General features: G+C 45.7%; 1 protein-coding gene across 1 annotated transcript; it reads right to left on the bottom strand.

Moving 5' to 3' along the window:
* Positions 1–11,969: 11,969 nt before the first annotated feature.
* Positions 11,970–14,779, bottom strand: LOC123085980 (dormancy-associated protein homolog 3). The gene is made up of 3 exons (XM_044507684.1): positions 14,539–14,779; positions 14,234–14,428; positions 11,970–12,545 (listed from the first exon to the last, which is right to left on the bottom strand). Exons 1-3 carry the CDS (start codon positions 14,648–14,650, stop codon positions 12,451–12,453), a joined length of 402 nt encoding a protein of 133 aa, XP_044363619.1. The 5' UTR covers positions 14,651–14,779; the 3' UTR covers positions 11,970–12,450.
* Positions 14,780–19,497: the final 4,718 nt, after the last annotated feature.

Raw genomic sequence — 19,497 nt, 5'->3', positions numbered from 1 at the left:
TGGATGCCCATGGATACTGCCATCCGAAGACCATGTAGAAGGGCCTCATATTCGGCTGCATTGTTGGAGTCTGTGTACAGAATCTGTAGTACGTATTGAACTGTGTCTCCTGTGGGGGACGTCAAAACGACGCCAGCCCCCAGTCCAGCCAACATTTTGGAGCCGTCGAAATGCATGATCCAATTTGAATATGTGCCGTACTCTCTAGGGAGTTCGGCCTCCGTCCATTTTGCGACGAAGTTGGCCAAAACTTGTGACTGGATGGCTCGTCATGGCTTATAAGTTATGTCGAACGGGAGGAGCTCGATGGCCCATTTCGCAATCCGGCCCGTTGCGTCAAGGTTGTTTATAATGTCGTTAAGTGGTACTTTCGAGGCTACTGTTATTGAACACTCTTGAAAGTAGTGTCGTAGCTTCCGAGATGCCATGAATACCGCATACACAATCTTTTGATAATACGGGTACCGTGATTTGCAGGGAGTGAGGACAGTGGACACATAATAGACCGGCCTTTGAAGGGGGAATTTGTGTCCGTCCGCTTCTCGTTCGACGACGAGCACTGCGCTTACAACCTGATGTGTTGCTGCGATGTACAATAGCATTGGTTCGCCGGTGTTTGGCGTGGCCAGGACTGGGTTTGTTGCCAGTATGGCTTTTATTTCATCGAGCCCAGCCGTGGCTGCGTCCGTCCATTTGAAGTGTTCGGTGCACCGAAGGAGGCGGTAAAGGGGAAGGGCCTTTTCTCCCAAGCGGGAGATATAGCGGCTTAGAGCCGCCACACTTCCGGTTAACTTTTGTATTTGTTTGAGGTCCTTTGGGATATCCAGTTGCGACAGAGCTTGGATCTTGGCTGGATTTTCTTCAATTCCTCTACTGGATACAATGAAGCCCAAGAGCTTTCCGGCTGGAACACCAAAAACGCATTTTTCCGGGTTGAGCTTGATGTCGTATGTTCGGAGATTATCGAATGTGAGCCTCAAGTCGTCTACTAGAGATTCAACATGTCTTGTTTTGACGACCACATCATCTACGTATGCCTCCACGGTTTTACTGATCTAGCTTGCCAGACATGTCTGAATCATGCGCTGATATGTTGCGCCGGCGTTTTTGAGCCCGAAGGGCATCGTGTTGAAGCAGAATGGCTCGTATGGTGTGATAAATGCCATTGCGGCTTGGTCTGGTTCTGCCATCTTGATTTGATGGTAGCTAGAATATGCGTCGAGGAAATACAACGAATCGTGTCCTGCGGTAGCATCAATAATTTGATCGATGTGGGGGAGGCGGAAGGGATCCTTTGGGCAAGCCTTGTTAAGGTCTTTAAAATTAACACACAGGTGCCAAGATTTGTCCTTCTTTGGTACCATCACCAGGTTTGCTAGCCAGTCCGGATGTTTTATATCTCTGATGAATCCGGCCTCTAATAGCTTTGCTAGCTCCTCTCCCATAGCCTGTCTCTTAGGTTCGGAAAAACGCCGAAGAGCTTGTTTGACAGGTTTGAATCCTGTTTGGATGTTTAAGCTGTGCTCAGCCAGCCTACGTGGGATTCCTGGCATGTATGAAGGGTGCTAGGCGAAAATGTCCCAGTTCTCTTGTAGGAACTCTCGCAATGCGGCGTCGACATCAGGGTTTAACTGTGCCCCGATGGAAGCTGTTTTATTGGGGTCCGTTGGATGGACTTGGAATTTGACTATTTCGTCTGCTGGTTTAAAGGAGGTGGATTTGGATCGTTTGTCGAGTACCACATTGTCCCTATTCACCGTAGAGCACAGCACAGTCAGCTCCTCAGCCGCTAGGGCTTCGGATAGTGCCTCGAGGGCCAGTGCGGCTGTCTTGTTTTCGGCGTGGAGTGCTACGTCCGGATCACTAGCGAGAGTGATGATCCCGTTAGGCCCGGGCATCTTGAGCTTCATGTACCCGTAATGGGGTATTGCTTGGAAGATTGTGAATGCTTCCCGCCCTAGCAGAGCATGATAACCGCTGCTGAACGGGGCCACATGGAACGTGACCTCTTCGGACCTGTAATTGTCCGGCGTGCCGAACACCACATCTAGTGTTATTTTTCCTGTACAGCGCGCTTCCCGACTGGGGATTATTCCTCTAAAGTTTGTGCTGCTTCGCATGATGCGGTTCCAGTCCATATCCATTTTTTGAAGAGTTTCCTCATAGATGAGGTTCAATCCGCTGCCGCCGTCCATGAGTACCTTGGTAAGACGAAAGCCATCCACTATTGGACTGAGGACCAATGCAGCTGGTGCTCGAGCTGTTCGGAATTTAGGTTCATCACTGGCGTTAAAGGTAATGACCGTGTCACTCCATGGGTTTATTGTTGCTACTTGGTAGACTTCGGCAAGGCTGCGGAGTGTCCTTTTTCGCATATTATTTGATGCGAAGGTCTCGAAGACTGTTAATACCATATTGGTGTCTCTGGGGTGGCTTTCTGTGGCCTCCGGAATTAGGAGGTTTTCGCCAATTTTGGCCACCTGCCAGAGTATCCAACATGCTCTAAGGCTGTGAGTTGGTGTGGCGTCCTCTGTACTATGAATTTTACAGGGTCCGTTAAGCCATCCTTCCAGTACGGTTCCATGCCCTGTAGAGGGTTTTTGCCTTTTGGTGTTTGACCCGGGTGTCTGGTGATGATGCACCCTTTTATTTCAGACTGGGCTTGCCTTGAGGGCCGGATTGTCCCAAAATTTTGTTTCGGTTTTCCGGGCGCTTTCCATCGCACAGTACTTTCGTACTATGGACGTTAAGTCAGCGAAGCGTGTAATATCACGGCGACTTATGGCGTTGAGTATTCCCTTGTCTGTGCAATTATTGCAGAAGAATGAAATTGCGTCTTCCTCGCGGCAACCCTTTATCCTGTTCATAACCAGGAGGAATCTGGCCCAGTAATGATGTACTGTTTCTTTGGGCTCTTGCATGATTTGGGATAGATCACTAATGTTCGGGTGGGTGGGTGGAATTAAATTCGAAACCATACCCCTTCTGAGGCTCAGAGGCCGAGGAATTTCCGAACTCGAGAATTTGGATTCCTGGATGTCGTCCAATGAATCCAGTCCGTCGCCTGATTCTAGGTTCAGGTCTTGAGTGATATCCTCCCCTCCGCGGACATCCGGCTTGGAGGGATCGGGAGTCTGGATGTAGCGAGTCCATAAGATAGATGAAGGGTCGCCGCACTGTCCCTCTACCACGGCAACATGATGGGTGGCTTGGGGAGAGTTAATCTCTCTCAGATCAGTTTTAGACCCAATCTGGTCATAATCCGTAGCGACTCCCAGGGCGGCGAAGCGATCCAAGAGCTCGTTTATGGAGGAAAGCTCTATTGGATCTAACTGCTCGGCAAGTTCCGAGTTGACATGAAGATTGTTTTCAATGGATCAAGAGGTCATCGTCGGCGCAGAAGCCGAACATGTGGTCATAAGAAAACCACCTAGCCGGAGGGTTTGGCCGACAGCCAAAGCTCCCTTAGCAATGGTGCCGTCTTTAAAGACGGGGCGAGGCATCCTTCCTGATGGCGACGACATAGAGGAACTCTCAATGAAAGCACCAATGTCGGTGTCAAAACCGGCGGATCTCGGGTAGGGGGTCCCGAACTGTGCATCTAGGCCGGATGGTAATAGGAGGCAAGGGACACGAAGTTTTACCCAGGTTCGGGCCCTCTCGATGGAGGTAAAACCCTACGTCCTGCTTGATTAATATTGATGATATGGGTAGTACAAGAGTAGATCTACCACGAGATCAGAGAGGCTAAACCCTAGAAGCTAGCCTATGGTATGATTGTTGATGTGTATGTTGTCCTACGGACTAAAACCCTCCGGTTTATATAGACACCGGAGAGGGTTAGGGTTACATAGAGTCGGTTACAATGGTAGGAGATCTGAACATCCGTATCACCAAGCTTGCCTTCCACGCCAAGGAAAGTCCCTTCCGGACACGGGACGGAGTCTTCAATCTTGTATCTTCATAGTCCAGGAGTCCGGCTGAAGGTATAGTTCGGCTATCCGAACACCCCCTAATCCAGGACTCCCTCAGGGACGCACGACGATCCCCCCGCTCCCACAATACGCTCTCGTAGACTACCGTCCTCCAACCGTGCCGCCACGCTGGCGACGTTCTTGTAGATACGCACGGCGGTCATCTTCTCCCATGGTATGAGCATTCTAGAATGAGGTCCCGTGCATCTCGGAGTAGCGTTGAACGTTAGCTGATAGACGATGTTAGTCTCACTGCTTGCTGAAATAGTTTACAATCAATATGCTCTGCTTAAGAAGCTTCCTTGCCTTGTTCTACACTCAATCTGCTTTGCTGAGATGACATGCCACACCCGATTAGTTGCTAAAATATCCTGCCATAGTGCCATATATTAGGACCATGCATGTGTTGTGAAGTAGATTGCCATGGTCTAGCAGCCAATCTGTTAGGTGAAATAGCTCGACACCGTTTTATACTCAATCTTTGTTGCTGGGATGGCCTTCGATGGCTATGTGCTTAGCCTCATTGATTGCTGAAATAGCCTGCCATAATTTAGCACTCAATATGTTTGCTGAATTAGTTGTACATATATTTTGTTACTTAGATCAGCTTGTTCAAATGTCTTATCATAGCTTTAGACATCGACCTAGGTGGTTTTTCTAGACTTTATAAAATAAAATATATGCATTTACTGTAATATCTAGTAGAATAACTAATTTGTATGTCTAACAGATGGACATGACTTGGATAACTTCTGCTCGAAGATTCTCCCCTACATATGTCGAGGGGGTTGAAAACTTCATGAACTTTATCAGAGCTAAGTACGGTGGTCCAAAATCAGATGTGCTCTGCCCGTGTAGCAGTTGTGTGAATTCAGTTTCAAGACCCCAGTCAACTATAAAAAGTCATCTACACTTTTATGGGATGTCAGTCACATATACTAGGTGGGTTCATCATGGTGAAGCTGTGAACGTCAATGTTACTGACTATGTGGAAGCAGCAGATCACCATCTTGATCTGCCTGATGCCCAGGAGGAAGAGGAGGAGGAGGTGGTGGTGGCGGAGCCAGTGAGTTTGACCAACATTGAAACAATGCTATGAAATGCTCGCGCATTTCGTGAACTTTCACCTGCACAAGAAAATGGTGGGCCCGCATGTTGGTACAATGCAACGTGGCAGTCACCCCAGGAAATAAGCTGTCAGTATTCTCAGCTATGGTCACCTTTCTTCAGGGGAAGACATCTGAGAGGATGACCAACAAATCATTCAATGCGATGTTGGCTCCTTTCCGCAAATCTTACCCAGATGCGTTTGAGCTGCCACACACCTACAGTAAAATGAAGAATTTCTTTCGCATAGTGTAATTGGATATAATATGATCCATGTTTGTAAGAATAATTATGTTCTGTTTCAAAAGGATTATGCCAACTTAAGTAAATGCCAAAAATGCAAATCATCAAGATGGAAAGATGGAGATGTTGTGAAGAGGATTCCTCATAATGTTCTGAGACATTTTCCAATTATACCAAGATTGCAGAGGTTGTTTCATGATGCTAAAACAAGAGAGGATGTACTGTGGCATTCTAGGAACCAGGAGTACAAAGATCAGAATGTAATGAGCCATCCATTTCATGGTAGTGACTAGGTAAGCTTTAATCAAAAACACAAAAAGTTTGCTGCTGAGCCGAGAAACATTAGACTTGGCTTAGCTATAGATGGATTCAACCCATTTGGACACTAGAGCGCCACATATAGCATGCGGCCAGTGCTTGTTATCCATTACAACATGCCACCAAATATCCGCACCAAAGAGTCAAACTACATGATGGCCTTGCTCATCCCAGGTCCAAAAAGTCCTGGAAAGGGTTTTGATTTATCCATGGAGCCTCTTGTGGAGGAATTTCAACAGCTATGGAGGGGTGTTCTCACTCGAGACCTATATAGCAGCCCACCAGCTGATTTCTTTCTGCGTGATGTTATAATTAGTGCATCCATGATTATCTGGCTTTGGGCACTATATCAGGGCAAACGACACATGGTTACAATGCATGTGTTCACTATGATAAGAAAAATCCGCTGTCATACGCAATACTTAACAAGACTTGTTACATTGGACACCGCCTTTTCCTTGCCAGGGACAAGCCGTGTCCTAGAAAATACTAAACACATGTGCTCAATGCAAAGCATGAAAACTGTGATGCGCCAAAGAGGCTCACCAGCGATGAGTTGCTGGAGGAATTACAAAAGGTCGGGCATATTACACCAGGAAACCATCCTGATAATGGTAGCGGGAAAAGGAAGCATGACAAGGCAGAAGAGAGATTATTGTTTACCCATGGGACCACTTTGTGCGACTTGGAGTATTGAAAAGATTTGGATCTGCGGTATAATCTTCATGTGATGCACATTGAGAAAAATATATGTGACATCATTATCGACACGCTTCTTAATATTGAAGGCAAGACAAAAGATACCTTAAAATCTAGGATTGATTTGACACACCCGGAATCATATCGGATTTCCGGGTGAATGTTGATGGTGCATCACAGGATATGGCACCAGTTGTGTATGTCTTGGACAAGGTAAAAAGAAAAGAATTATGCAAGGTGCTGTCACGTATGAGATTCCCACATGGATTTGCTTCCAACCCTGGAAGGAGAGTCAGTGCAGATGAAAACAAGGTATAAGGATTGAAAACTCATGACTGTCACGTCCTACTTCAAAGGGTTTTACCTGTTATCCTTAGAGGATTGGGCCGCCCTGACTTATATAGAGCAGTTGCAGAGTTGGGACAATTCTTCAAGGAACTCCGCAATAGAAATATCAGGATAGATACTTTGGAGCGTCTTAGAGACAAAATACCAACTATCCTACGACCTTAAGAAGATATATTTTCTAGCCTTCTTTGATGTGATGGTGCATTTGGCTATTCATCTACTTGATGAGGCACTACTTAGAAATCTAGTACAGTATGGTTGGATGTACCCTGTTGAAAGACGGCTAGCCCAATGGAAAAAACAAGCTGATGAACTAATAATGCTACAGGCTGCTGAGTTGGGAGCAAAAGAGAAGGAAGCAAAGAAACAAGTAGCTGCAGAGAAAAAAGCCCAAGAGCAAGAAGCTAAGAAGCGTGCACTGGCTGAGAAGAAAGCTAGAGCAGAGGAAGAAAAAAATGTTGCACATGAAGCAAAGGTGCAAGCACTAGCCGAGAAGAAAGGTAGAGAAGAAAATGCTAAGAAGCAAGGGAAGTGCATGGATGAACTCAGGTACATACGAACCCATTTTGAAAAACACATTTTAAAATACCAAAAAGTTCTAAAAAAATGTGTGCGCGGACATCTTCATATTCTATGTGTGTGCAGAAAGTTTCACGGAAAAACAATATTTTTTGTAGGTTATTCAAAAAAGACAAAATATTATGCCATGAAACGCTATTTAGAAACACTAAACTTTGTCTTTTTACAGAGACAAAATAAAAATACTTTTTTTTCATATGTACCCGTGTGCGGGACGTGCTGACTCAAGAAGCAAGCCCTAGCTGAGAAAGAACAGTCACAAAGTTGTACATACCATCTCAGCAAGGGAGGTGCTATTTCTCTATCTGCATCTCTCTGAACTGCTTGCATTGCTGCGGTATGTACAAACTACAAAGTTGAGAAGCTGCCTACAGCAAGGGAGGTGGGAAAGCCGGGTGAGTCAACTCTCAGGCCTCGTTTGGTTGCAAGTGATCCCCCCGGGATCCCCGCTATTTCCCCGGGCCAGAGAACCTCGTGCTGAGTTGGCCCCGAGAGACCCGCCGCGACATTTGGATGCATCTGTACGGGAGGTAGCCCTGCCTGACCCACGTCGTTTCCACGGGAAGAAACGCCACGACCCTAGAGATCGGAAAGGAAACCGCCGTCTCGAGCGATACGAGTGAACAACAGGCGTCGTCGACCAAGATCCGGCGCCCCGTCTCCTCCGCCTCCGAGCTCCTGCGCCGGCGACCGAAGCGACGCCCCTGACCTCCTCCCTCCGGTGCTCAGGATCGAAGCTCCCCTCCAACGATGGCGACGGACCGCAGCCGTCACCCTCCTCCTTCCCCAGATATTCCATCTGCATCGAAGTTTTGGCCCCCTCCGGCGACCGCGACTTCTACCTTCTCCGATCAAGGTTAGCTCCCTCCTCCTCCCGCCCTCTTCAACCTCATATATTTTCTCCAGTTCATGCCTCCGTCCCTGATGAACTTGACCCCAGATCCAAACGGATTTTTATTTTCTTTCTAGCTGCCTACTAGTTGTTCCAATGTAGCATACCGTTCTGGCCATACGGATTGTAAAATTTATTCTGAAGCTTGATGCACATAGAAACTTGCCTGCTCCTGATCACTACATCTCATTGTTCATTAACAATTGCTTATCTTTTTTTCTATGGGGTAATATTTGCTTATCTATTTGATAAATCTGTGCACTTGTATACAGCAGACATGTGGTTCAGTTGGTTCATTTTCATAGCTATGTATTTGTCCATGTATAGTATGTGTACCTCTTATGTATTTGTCCAAAGTATTTCATAATTATGTATTTGTCCATCTAAACGGAACATTCTCTATTTGTCAATAGTATTTTCATAGTTAACAATTAACATCATACTTCGTATGTTATAGGAGGCACACAACATTGATTATCAATTAGATTTAGATACATGTAGATCGATATAGTTTTATGACCCATCCTGTGAACATAGTAACCAGCAGCTCTCCATACTCTCTGGACCGAGTTATTTTTTCTTTGTTTTGGTTTAGAAATATGAGAAAATTTCTTATTTGACACTATCTTAAAATGTGGTTCCTTATTTGACCCTGAATAAATTTTTCTTTCCTATTTGACATGTAGTCTAAATTTCTTTCCTTACGTGACATCACCATTGGTTTCATTACACTGTTCCTTGTAAAAAAATTGAATGGACCAAAATACCCCTATGTTAGTCCCTAGTCCACATCGAACAAAAGAAAATATCCCGATCTTAGCCGTCCCTTTCGTCTCTATTGTTTGACGTGTTTTTGTGCTTATCGCTTTGAGAAAGCTATAAGTCCAGTTGCATTTTTTTAGTGCAAGTTACACATACATTTAGAGTTATACATACGTGCATGCACACACTTCCCGGTTACTTCACGTACCATGCATGCATGCATGCTCGCACACACGTATACTAGCTGATTACATACGTGCACCCGTTTACGTATTTGATCATGTAACTAACTAACCTTGCAGATGTAGAGGTCCGCAGCAGTTTCCGCTGACATTTCATCGATTCGTACATATATCTGAACGTCCACGCGACAGTACCTGTATACCGGCGTCTGGCCGATGCGTACTATACATCTTCGAATACCCGAATACTTGACTAATGCATGCATGCACCAGTATAGTTTGAGCTGTCCGTGGCATGTTAAATATGGTTGAGTCCTACTATGTACATGCACATATACTAATACCCGCAACGAAGCTCGTAGATGGGATTTCATATCTCTATCTTTCCACGAAGATCGAAACAATGCTCGCGCTTTGCCTATCTTCCTTCTCTATAAATACAGACACACAAAGCTATTCGCAGGACTCATGCATGATCAGAGAGGGGAACCATACATCGTTCACAACATCCACCCATTCGCCAACGCCCACACCCATCCATCACTCGCATCTCGCGGAGGCGTTTGGCGGCGTCGGAGTCCTCGGAGCACAATACATCCAACCACCATCCGCTCAACACCAACACCGACGGCCGTCTCATGCGACCACCAACACCAATTTTTTGGATTGAAATCAGTTCATTGACCAAATTATGGGGTCTCAATTGGTCATTTAACATGACCAAATATGTAACATAACTGTAGATATTGTCATGTACAGATTTTTGGTCACCTTATGCACCATGGGTAAAAAGGTCTTTTCACGTCTGTCTTTAACACCATTAGTGAACAAAATGCACTAGAGTGTCATATTGGGAAAGAAATTTAGAGGAGATGTCAAACAGGGAAGAAAAATTTCTTCAGGGCCAAATAGGGAACCACATTTTAAGGTAGTGTCAAATAAGGAATTCTCTCTAGAAATATTAGGTGGAGATGCGCACTATATCTGGCAAAGTTTTGTGCCATCAACTAAAATTTATATTATTGTGCGTCAAATGCAGGTGCTCTGACAATAGCAAGTGCTTTACTTTATCTAGATTAATGACTATGATGGTAGTTTAAGGGCACCTACAATGCTGGCACCAAGGACGGGCTCCAAGATCCCAATCCTAGCCGTTTCCAGCGATTCCCTCCAATCCTGGCGAAATCTTTAACTTCGATGCCAGGTTAATCATCAAGCGGTACAGTTTTTTCTTCATACAAATCGAGCTTCCTATGATCTTACTTCTTGTGCATTATCTTACAATTCCATTTTATTTTCTTCACCATGCCAAGAGTAGATGCTCTGTTGTAGGATTGCTAGTTGGTCCATGTGTTGCTTGGTTAGTTCTATGAAATTATGGCCTTGATATATAATTTGCTTCTGTCAGTAAACTTAATCTAAAAATCACATATGAAAGGGACTAGTCAGCCTGTATTATCCTTGTCCTAATTTTAACTTAGAATCTTCAAGATAACCTGAAGTATGCTTATCTTTCCTATAATACTTGTTGGAATTTAATTCCATTGATAAAGGTAGCATTAGTATCAAGCTAACTATTCAGTTTAACTCTAACCATTGACAACGTTGAACATTAATCATTCAAGTTCTTCCGTTTTGTACCAAGCTAAAGAACTGTGGGTTGAGCATATGTAATCGTGATAAGTGCTTTGGGTTTAAACTCTATGAACCCAACTGTTTTTTCAGTTATCATCTCTGTCCATTTTGACTTTATTCATACACCATTGAATTGATCTGTTGTTGTCTTAGCTTCTAGCTTGATTTGAAAAACGTGTATTAGTGACAAAGCAATGAAAACATGAATCAATGTATTGTTAAGGTTTTGAGTTTTCCTGTAGATTATTGTCAGAGAGGACAACATTTTATTATGTGTGCATCTGTTTCTTTGTGAAACATGCATGTAAATAAAAATATGTGCTTATATATAGTTTTAAACATGATATTGTGTAGTAACAACACTGTTCTTTCTTGTTTTGCAGGTTTACTAAAGCTATCCGATAAAAATGTTCAAAGAAGTTGATGGTGGAAGTTACAGTAGAGTAACTGTTTCGACAACATTTTGCTATGGATCAGTCACACATGGGCATTTTTTATGGAACAAAATGCTTATTATTGCTGGATTTCTAGCCGTAGTTTGTATTTTTAATGTTAAAACCATGATTAGGACACCACGGTAGTGCTATGTTATTTGCGCGAATCAATATGTATAACTTGTGGTTAGTGTCTGTCAGTGGGTTGAAGTGTTATTTTGCTGATTATCTGTGTGTTTCATGTTTTTTCCTTAGTACTTTGTGTCATTCCTGATTTTTCTTTTTTTTCAAGGAAATATACATAAATTTTGATTACTTCTGAATTGGTATGATGTTTCTGTAAAGAAACTGAGTCATTTTCATGAATCCTGAATATTACAATTTTGTTTACACTTTCTGGACGTGATCTCCACCCCTCCCCCCTGTTACCAAACTGGCATGGTAATCTCCCCGTGGTGTGGGAGAGGCCATGGAAATCCCCCCGAGGGGGATTAGAGCCCTGGGATGATCGGCCCTTGAAACCAAACGAGGCCTCAATGTGATCCTACAAACGAAAGGTCGTGCCTGCTTCAAACCTTTCGATGACCCAATTTAAATCTTCCGTGTTTTCTATAGGAATACCAGCCACTGACACGGTGCTAGGAGCAATCTTCAATTCTTCATCGAGAGCAGAGGCAAGTAGTATTTGCTCTCAGGTATTATGGACCATTTACAACATTTATTAAGAACAGACAGCGTCCGGAGAGTAAGCATGCAGGATAAAATACTAGGGATTATCATGGCAAACACACAAAGATAATACATAAAAGTTCAAGCAAGCACCAGGAACTACTTGAGACAACACCATGAAACAAAATTACACGTACTACGTACACCATATCTCGCCCCCCCTACTTAACATTACAGCTTTCATCCGCACCACACACGAACGTGATGGAAGGACGAGGCCTCCACAACATAGTAGGCAAAACAGCAAAACACAAACGAGGAGCTGCGTGCCAGCATAGGGGCGACCTAAGTACGTACATACTAACACAGCACAGCAGCAGCAACTTTCAACGCCTTCTCTACACATAACCATACACGCGTGCACTGCATATATAGTAGAAACAAAACACTACACATTCATCTATATTATACTATCACAGTAGAGGTACGGCAGATCCTCGGCGTTTCTCGATTTCTCTAACGATGATATGTCTTCTCTTTCTCCTCCACTGCCTTGCATGAAGTAGAGCGGGCCGAGGAGCAAAAAGGAGCATGAGCGCGCTGGGCAGTCACACCTCAAAGGGGGGAGGAGGGTGACTGGTCGACGCCCCAGTGGTAGCCCTCTGGTATGCATCCGAGGATGATTTCCTTCTGAAGCGACCACCTGGTAAACATAGTCCGTTCGAGTTTAGGTAAGAAGAACAATTAATTTAGTTCAACAAAAAAGAAGAACAATTAATTTTGTTTGTGTGGAAAAAGAATTTAATTAATGAACCACAAAAGATGATGTATATAGAATATAAATATACAAATAAATGAAAAATTCCATGCCGCATGCCATGTATCCATGTTTTCCCACACACTACCATGTGATTCTTACAAACTCTTCCATAATTGGTCAGTGAGTAGACAAAGACAGCATCAACAAGGGATAATAAGTAAATCTTCCAACAGGAATCTGACAAGTCAAACGAAGTTGTGGACTTGGAAAGCGGAACGATGATTAATTGTACAAGTATCCCTGTTTCTTGAAATCATCTACAACCACATCACTGTCTAAGTCGTAATATTTTACCCAAGATAGATAAACTGATTCAACCTCAAGCACAGATCTGCAAAATAATATACCAGAACCTGTTCAACATCAAAGTATCTGTTTCCATACAGAAATACAAACAAAAAGAGGTTCCTCGTAAGCATAGGTATAACCAGAGCATATCCATAAGTAAATTAACTGCACCCACGGCACACAAATTCACAATATGTAGGTTTGTCTTAAGGCTAACTTAACCAACTGTTAGAAAAGTTTTCTAATATTTACACTGTCAAATATATAAAGTATAAAGGTAGAAGATTTTGGTATATTTTTCTACAAACTTGGTCAAACTTGAAAAAAAATTGTCTTGGGACAACCTAGAACTTCCAAGTATTTTGGAACGGAGAAGTATGAACTCTTGTGTGCACTCTGGAGACTTGGTGACCAATTAGAAATAGTATTACTACTAGGTCTATGCTCTTGGCTTGACGAACGGTCCATTGCTGGCTTCGCTATCCAACGTCAAGTGGGGTCGGGAGAGCTGGCTTCAATTAGGCCAACACCCCATTGACAACTTCACGCACACAAGGAGTACTAGATAAAGCAGCTCCATACTGGTACAGATCCATTTTTTGTTCTTCTACGAACAGAAAACAGAAAGGCGTCGCTATTTTCTCTTGGAAGGCAAACCTTACAGCCTGATAGCTACACTTATCCGGTTGCCGCTGCATTTCAAAGACACCACATAAATGGTAACTTATCGAACACGATGATATCCAGTCATGATCCCACGAAAGACCCGAGAGCTAAGGGCATGTACAATGGTAACATATGGATACAAATGGATACATATGCCCCATGACAAAAAGTAAATTAAGGCATCTATATTAATTTTTTCTCTCTAATACAAGCTATCACTAGTGGGTCTCATTAAGAAATAGAAAATAAGGACTCTAAGTACAAATGCATCTCTACTTTTCACTCCAATTTTTTCAGCTTTTGTCATCGAATCACACTTTTTTTCTTCAAGCACCCGCCTTGCGGAGAGGATCCCACTTCCCTATCCGAAACTACTTTACGTCATATCCGATCCTACATGGCGTGCGAGGTAAAGCACTTGCCCGGGCAGAAATGTCCAAAATGTCCCTAGCCCCGTCTAGACACTTCCGAACTCCAGGACAAAAGCCACATAGACGAAACCTACACATCCCGGGCATTCCCCGTCGCACACATGGACGCGGCTACGAAATGGCCGAACTGCCCCTACCGTAAAAAAAATTAATGCGAGAAGTTGGATGAGGGGCACGGGAGCTCACCGCCGCCGGCGAACGGGGAGATGGGCGGCGTGGATCCTAGCGGCGAGGCTGGCGGCGTGCTGGCCGCGCTCCTCGGCGACGAGGGGTACCCCGCCGGCCGCTTAATCATGATGCTGCGCGTGACTTTCATCGGCGCATCCTCGCCGCCGGCCGGCGTGGTAGGTGGGATCACCATCGCGGCGCCCGGAGCCACATCTGAACGACCCAACGCGACAAAAAACAACAACAAAACAGCTGGTCAGATTGATGGTACAAAGATCTGGCGAGGGTTAACAATATGTCGATCTTTAGCGGGCAGCGGTCACCGTTGATCTTGACGGCGGCGGGGCGGACGGCGAGTTTGCGGAGGCGGCCGAGACCGGTGTCCGGTTGGGGCCCCGCGACGGTGTCGTCCCACAGCTTGTCGAGGAGGCCCATACCTCGTCCCCAATTACCAGACTGCCGCTGAGATGGATGGACCGATCCGAACAGCCCACTACCAGTCTCCCCAAGTTTCCGGATCTGAGAGAAGGGGAAGAGCGCAAGTGAGACGAGCAGGAGCTTATTTATAGAGCGGCTTGGCCTTTCCCCGTGAACCTGGTCTACGGAGCTCTGTGGGAATGCAGGTGGGCCCAAACTGAAATGTCTCTTTTGCGGGGTTGCAAAGCGTTGGCGGGGGCGCAGGTGGGCCCCGCTGCGGATAAGATCGATGGGTTGTGCTCGTGGGATGGCCCTCCTGCTGGCCTCTCACGACGCGCCAAGTGGGAGGCCGCCATACCGGGCGTCACGTGAGTAGGTGACAAGCCTGTGCCCACCGGGTGTAGAGACAACCATATTAGGACGGATACACTGTACTGTGTGGGTAATGGACGAGGCGACCTACGGTTTTTCTTTCTTTTGAGGCATACAAGAGCGACGCGGATTTTTAGGACATGCGGCCACACGCAGTCTATATGCAAGGCGTCCGCCTGTGCATGGTGAGGACTACTTTTAATGAATAACACTAACGCCCACGCATGTGATGAGAGAAAAATCCATCCATATGCGGGATCAGCTCTTGTGCTGGGAATATTGTGCAGGGTCAACCAATGCTTGACACATGGCCAGATAGACCCCACTTATGAAAAACTGGTTTTCTTTTTAATTACTGAAATTCCCTTATCTTCTCTCCTCCCGAAGGGGTCTGGCATATCTTTGATGCGAACGTCTCCGACAATTCGATGTCTCCCGACACCACCGGCGTCGTCTAGGTAGGGATTCGCATCGCCGGCCAGTCCATGGATAGCACATATGTGCCGCTGCAGTGCTAGTGTCGTCTTCCTCAAGGCGGGCTTCCCCTCTGACATCCTCTCCATGTCCTTGGACCCCTCCACCGGCGCGCTCGCCGCCTCAGGTGGCGTCCTCGTCGCAGATATCGCCCAAACCACCTGTAACGACCCGAGACCGACGCTCCAGACGCCTTCCATGTTCTTCGTTATCGATGTGTGTGTTTTATTTGTTTGTTGCATTCATCATGGCATCATCCGCATAGCATCCGCATGTTTTCTTAAAACTTGCATCCGCTCGTAGTCGTCGCTTCTTCCTTGTCTCTGTTGACCTTCTCTTGGATCAACCGGACCACTCTTCTCTCTCCTCTTTGAGCCCATCAAACCCTCTTGTCTTGTCGATCTCTCTCAAACCCCCTTGTGTGCGTCCGAAACTTCCTCGAACCCGAACCGGGCTGTCGTTACCGATGGGTCCGGATCGTCTCCAAATATCCCTAAAATATCTTCGATTCTTTGTTAAACTGTCCTAGCCTATTTTTCCGAACCATCCGATTCCGATCGGAGGGACCACATACCCCTAAACCTAACCCACTCGCTATATATAATAGCCTAACCCGAGACCAAATCCCTAATTTCTAGGGATCCTCCTAGCCGCCGCATTATCTCCCTCGGGATCCAGATCCACCCACTCTCCCTCGATTTCCCCAGCGAGCCAACCACCACAGCGCAGCGCCACTCCTTCTCCTGCCCAAGCCCTGCCTCGTCCTTGGCCTCCTGCCTTGTCCTCCCCTACGCCGCATCACCACGGGGCTCCCGCTCAGGAGGAGCACCCGAGCACGCCCGGGGCCGCATCGACCACGGCCAGGGCATGCCCCTGCTTCCTTTTCTCTCCCTCTGGTTCTCACTCCCCTCTGGTCTCAAACTCTCTTGCTTTCTCTGTGTTATGCAGGATGCCATGGGGGCACCTCGCTCGAGCTCCGCCTCCGCTTCTGGTTCGCCGCCGCTACCGCTCCCCTGCGTCTGCCTATGAGCTCCGCCGCCGGAGACCAAGCCACCGCCGTTCCCAAGTCCCTGCCTCTTCTGCCCACGAGCACCGCTGCTGCCCTGCTCGCTCGCACCAAGTTCGTCTTTGCACCAAGTCGCCGCCGCCAAGACCTGGCCTCGCCGGATCCGCCTCCCACCGTCGGGAATCGGTTCCCCTCAACCTCACCCCCGCCTCCGGTGGTCGTTCCGCCGTCACCGTCGCCGGAAGCACCGGCGCAGCCACCGCTCGTCTTCCTGGGACACACGCAACGCCAAAGTCCCTGCGCCCGTTGACCCGGCCTTGTGGGCCTCGTCCCTGCCCGGCCTGCCTAGCCCGCCACACCGACTGGGCCTCAGCCTACTAGGTGAGGCCACCCCCAGCGTCCACTGTCCCGTGCAGCCCGTTGGCAGTTTCGGCCCATTCACTGTTTTTTTGCCGAACGAATTTAGCATTATCCCAGGATTTACTGCAGTTTTACAGAAAACCCTCATGTTCATGCATATCATATCTCACTAACCGTGCATCGGATTAAAATAATTTATATATGTAAAATGCTTAGAATTTCATCTAGTTTCATAATATGTTGCTTTCATCCATGTTTAAAATGTTGAAAATGTTGTTTGCATTTAATTTGCTAAATGCCATGCTAAAATGATTTATTTAATAACTAAATAACCGTAGCTCCGAATTTAATAATCTTTATATGTAAATGGGGTAGAAAAATGCATAGTTTAACATGGTGGCATTACTTTGCATGTTTAACAACTCTGAAACTATGTATAGGGCAGAACAGTAGCAAATTTGAAATATGCACCTGGTTTCTTTTCGGAATTGTTGTTTGTTTTTTCCGGCCTCATTTAAACTTGCTTAAATGTGTAGTTTACATATGCTTCACCTCTTGTCATGTTTAACAACATTTAATATTGTTGGGTACATAAACGAGAGTGAACTAAATATTTAAATGTGGTGTTTCGTCAATATGCAACTCGTTGCATATTGAGCTCCACTTAACTTGTAGTATTGTTTGTGCACTTTGCCATGCCATGAATCATTAAACCGGACATGCATCATACTTGATTGTGCATCATGCCATGATTATGCTTGCTTGTTTACCATGTTGTTTGCTTCTTTCCGGTTGTGCTTTTTCTCGATAGTTCCTGTTTCATTGCGTCGTGAGGATTTGTTCGACTACGTTGGTTCATACTCTTCATGGATTTAGTCTTCTTCCTAGCGGATTTCAGGCAAGATGACTGTCACCTTGGATCTCACTACTATCTTTGCTTTGCTAGTTGTCTTGATACTATCACCGTGTCGCGCTACCTACCACTTGTTTCTCAAGCCTCCCAAATTGCCATGACAGCCTCTAACCTTTTCACCACCCCAGCAAACCGTTGTTTGGCTATGTTACCGCTTTGCTCAGCCTCTCTTATAGCGTTGATAGTTGTAGGTTCAGTTGCAGGTTGTTCCATGTTGGGACATGGATATCATGGGTATCATGGGATATCACAATATCTCTTATTTAATTAATGCATCTATATACTTGGTAAAGGGTGGAAGGCTCGGCCTTTTTCCTGGTGTTTTGTTCCACTCTTGTCGCCCTAGTTTTCGTCATACTCGTGTTATGTTCCTTGATTTTGCGTCCCTAACACGATGAGGGTTTATGGGCCCCTCTTGACAGTTTGCTTTGCATAAAACTCTTCCAGCAAGGGCCAACATTGGTTTTACCATTTGCCTAATAACAACTAAAACTTGCATAGGGACCCGCTGGCACCCGAGGTCTCTTAATCAACCCGCCAGTCCCGTGCTCGTCATGAGTGTTGGTCCACCTACCTAGCAGTCGGTGGTGCTGCCTTGGGGCATCTCGATGGTATTTTGGCTACTGTGCACTTAGCATAGACGGTGTTGTCCTGAGAACGAGATATGCACGGCTCCTATTGGGGTATCGACGCACCAGGTGGTCTTACTGGTTTTGTTTTACCATTGTCAAAATGTCTTGTGCACCGGATCCCGAGTTTGATCGGATGTCCCGCGATGGAGGATTGTCTCCACGGATCGTGAGCTTGTCGTGGGCTAAGTTGGGACACCCCTCCAGGGTTTAATCTTCCGAGAGCCATGCCCGTAGTTATGTGGCAGATGGGAGTTTTTAATGTCCGGATATAGAGAACTTGACACCAGATTCGAATTAAAATACACCAACCGTGTGTGTAATCGTGACTGTCTCTTTTCGATGAGGTTCAGGAAGAGAACACGGTTTGGGTTATGTTTGAACGTAAGTAGTTCAGGATCACTTCTTGATCATTACTAGTTCGCGACCGTTGCGTAGTTTCTCATCTTACTCTTATACTCTTAAGTTAGTCACCATATATTGCTTAGTCGCTTGCTACAACCTCACCACTTATCCTTTCCATACCCATTAAGCTTTGCTAGTCTTGATACCCATGGTAATGGGATTGTTGAGTCCTCGTGGCTCACAGATACTACTATAACAGTTGCAAGCACAGGTAATGCAATGATCTGACATGAGAGCGATGCTTGATTTCTTTTGTAGTTCTTCTTCTTTGATTAAGGGATTAGGTTCCGGGTCGGGGAGCTTGGGATTAGCAGGGTGTATGTCGTTCTTCTTTTTCGCTTGATTTCATCCGTAGTCGGATCCTGCTTTTCTGTATGATGATTGCTATGTATTGATGAACTGTTGTATTCATGATGTAGCTTGTGGCGAGTGTAAGCCTTTATCTTGTATTCTCATCCATTCAGTACATGGTATGTTGTGATGATATCCACCTTGCTATGCGCTCGAAATGCGGTTGTGCCCCAATCATGAATTCATCATGTGATTGGGATAGAATCGCATCTTGGGCGCTACAAGTTGGTATCAGAGCCTTACCGACCTTAGGAGCCCCTTGATTTATCGAACCGCTGCTGTTGTTGAGTCTAGAAAAAAAACTATTTTGAGTCTTAGTTATATCGAAGAGTAGGAATTCTTTTTACTCCTTATC

The sequence above is a fragment of the Triticum aestivum genome, chromosome 4A (assembly GCF_018294505.1).
Source record: "Triticum aestivum cultivar Chinese Spring chromosome 4A, IWGSC CS RefSeq v2.1, whole genome shotgun sequence".
NCBI classification, from domain to species: domain Eukaryota; kingdom Viridiplantae; phylum Streptophyta; class Magnoliopsida; order Poales; family Poaceae; genus Triticum; species Triticum aestivum.
Note: the sequence above shows the minus strand (reverse complement) of the source record. Positions and strands in the feature narration are given on the sequence as shown.

Excerpts from the sequence above, each read along its gene's own strand:
- LOC123085980 (XM_044507684.1), bottom strand. The coding sequence starts at position 14,650 with ATGGGCCTCCTCGACAAGCTGTGGGACGACACCGTCGCGGGGCCCCAA. Across the intron at positions 14,429-14,538 it reads CGCCGCCGTCAAGATCAACG|ATGTGGCTCCGGGCGCCGCG; the intron begins GTGACCGCTGCC and ends TGGGTCGTTCAG. Across the intron at positions 12,546-14,233 it reads CTCCCCGTTCGCCGGCGGCG|GTGGTCGCTTCAGAAGGAAA; the intron begins GTGAGCTCCCGT and ends TATGTTTACCAG.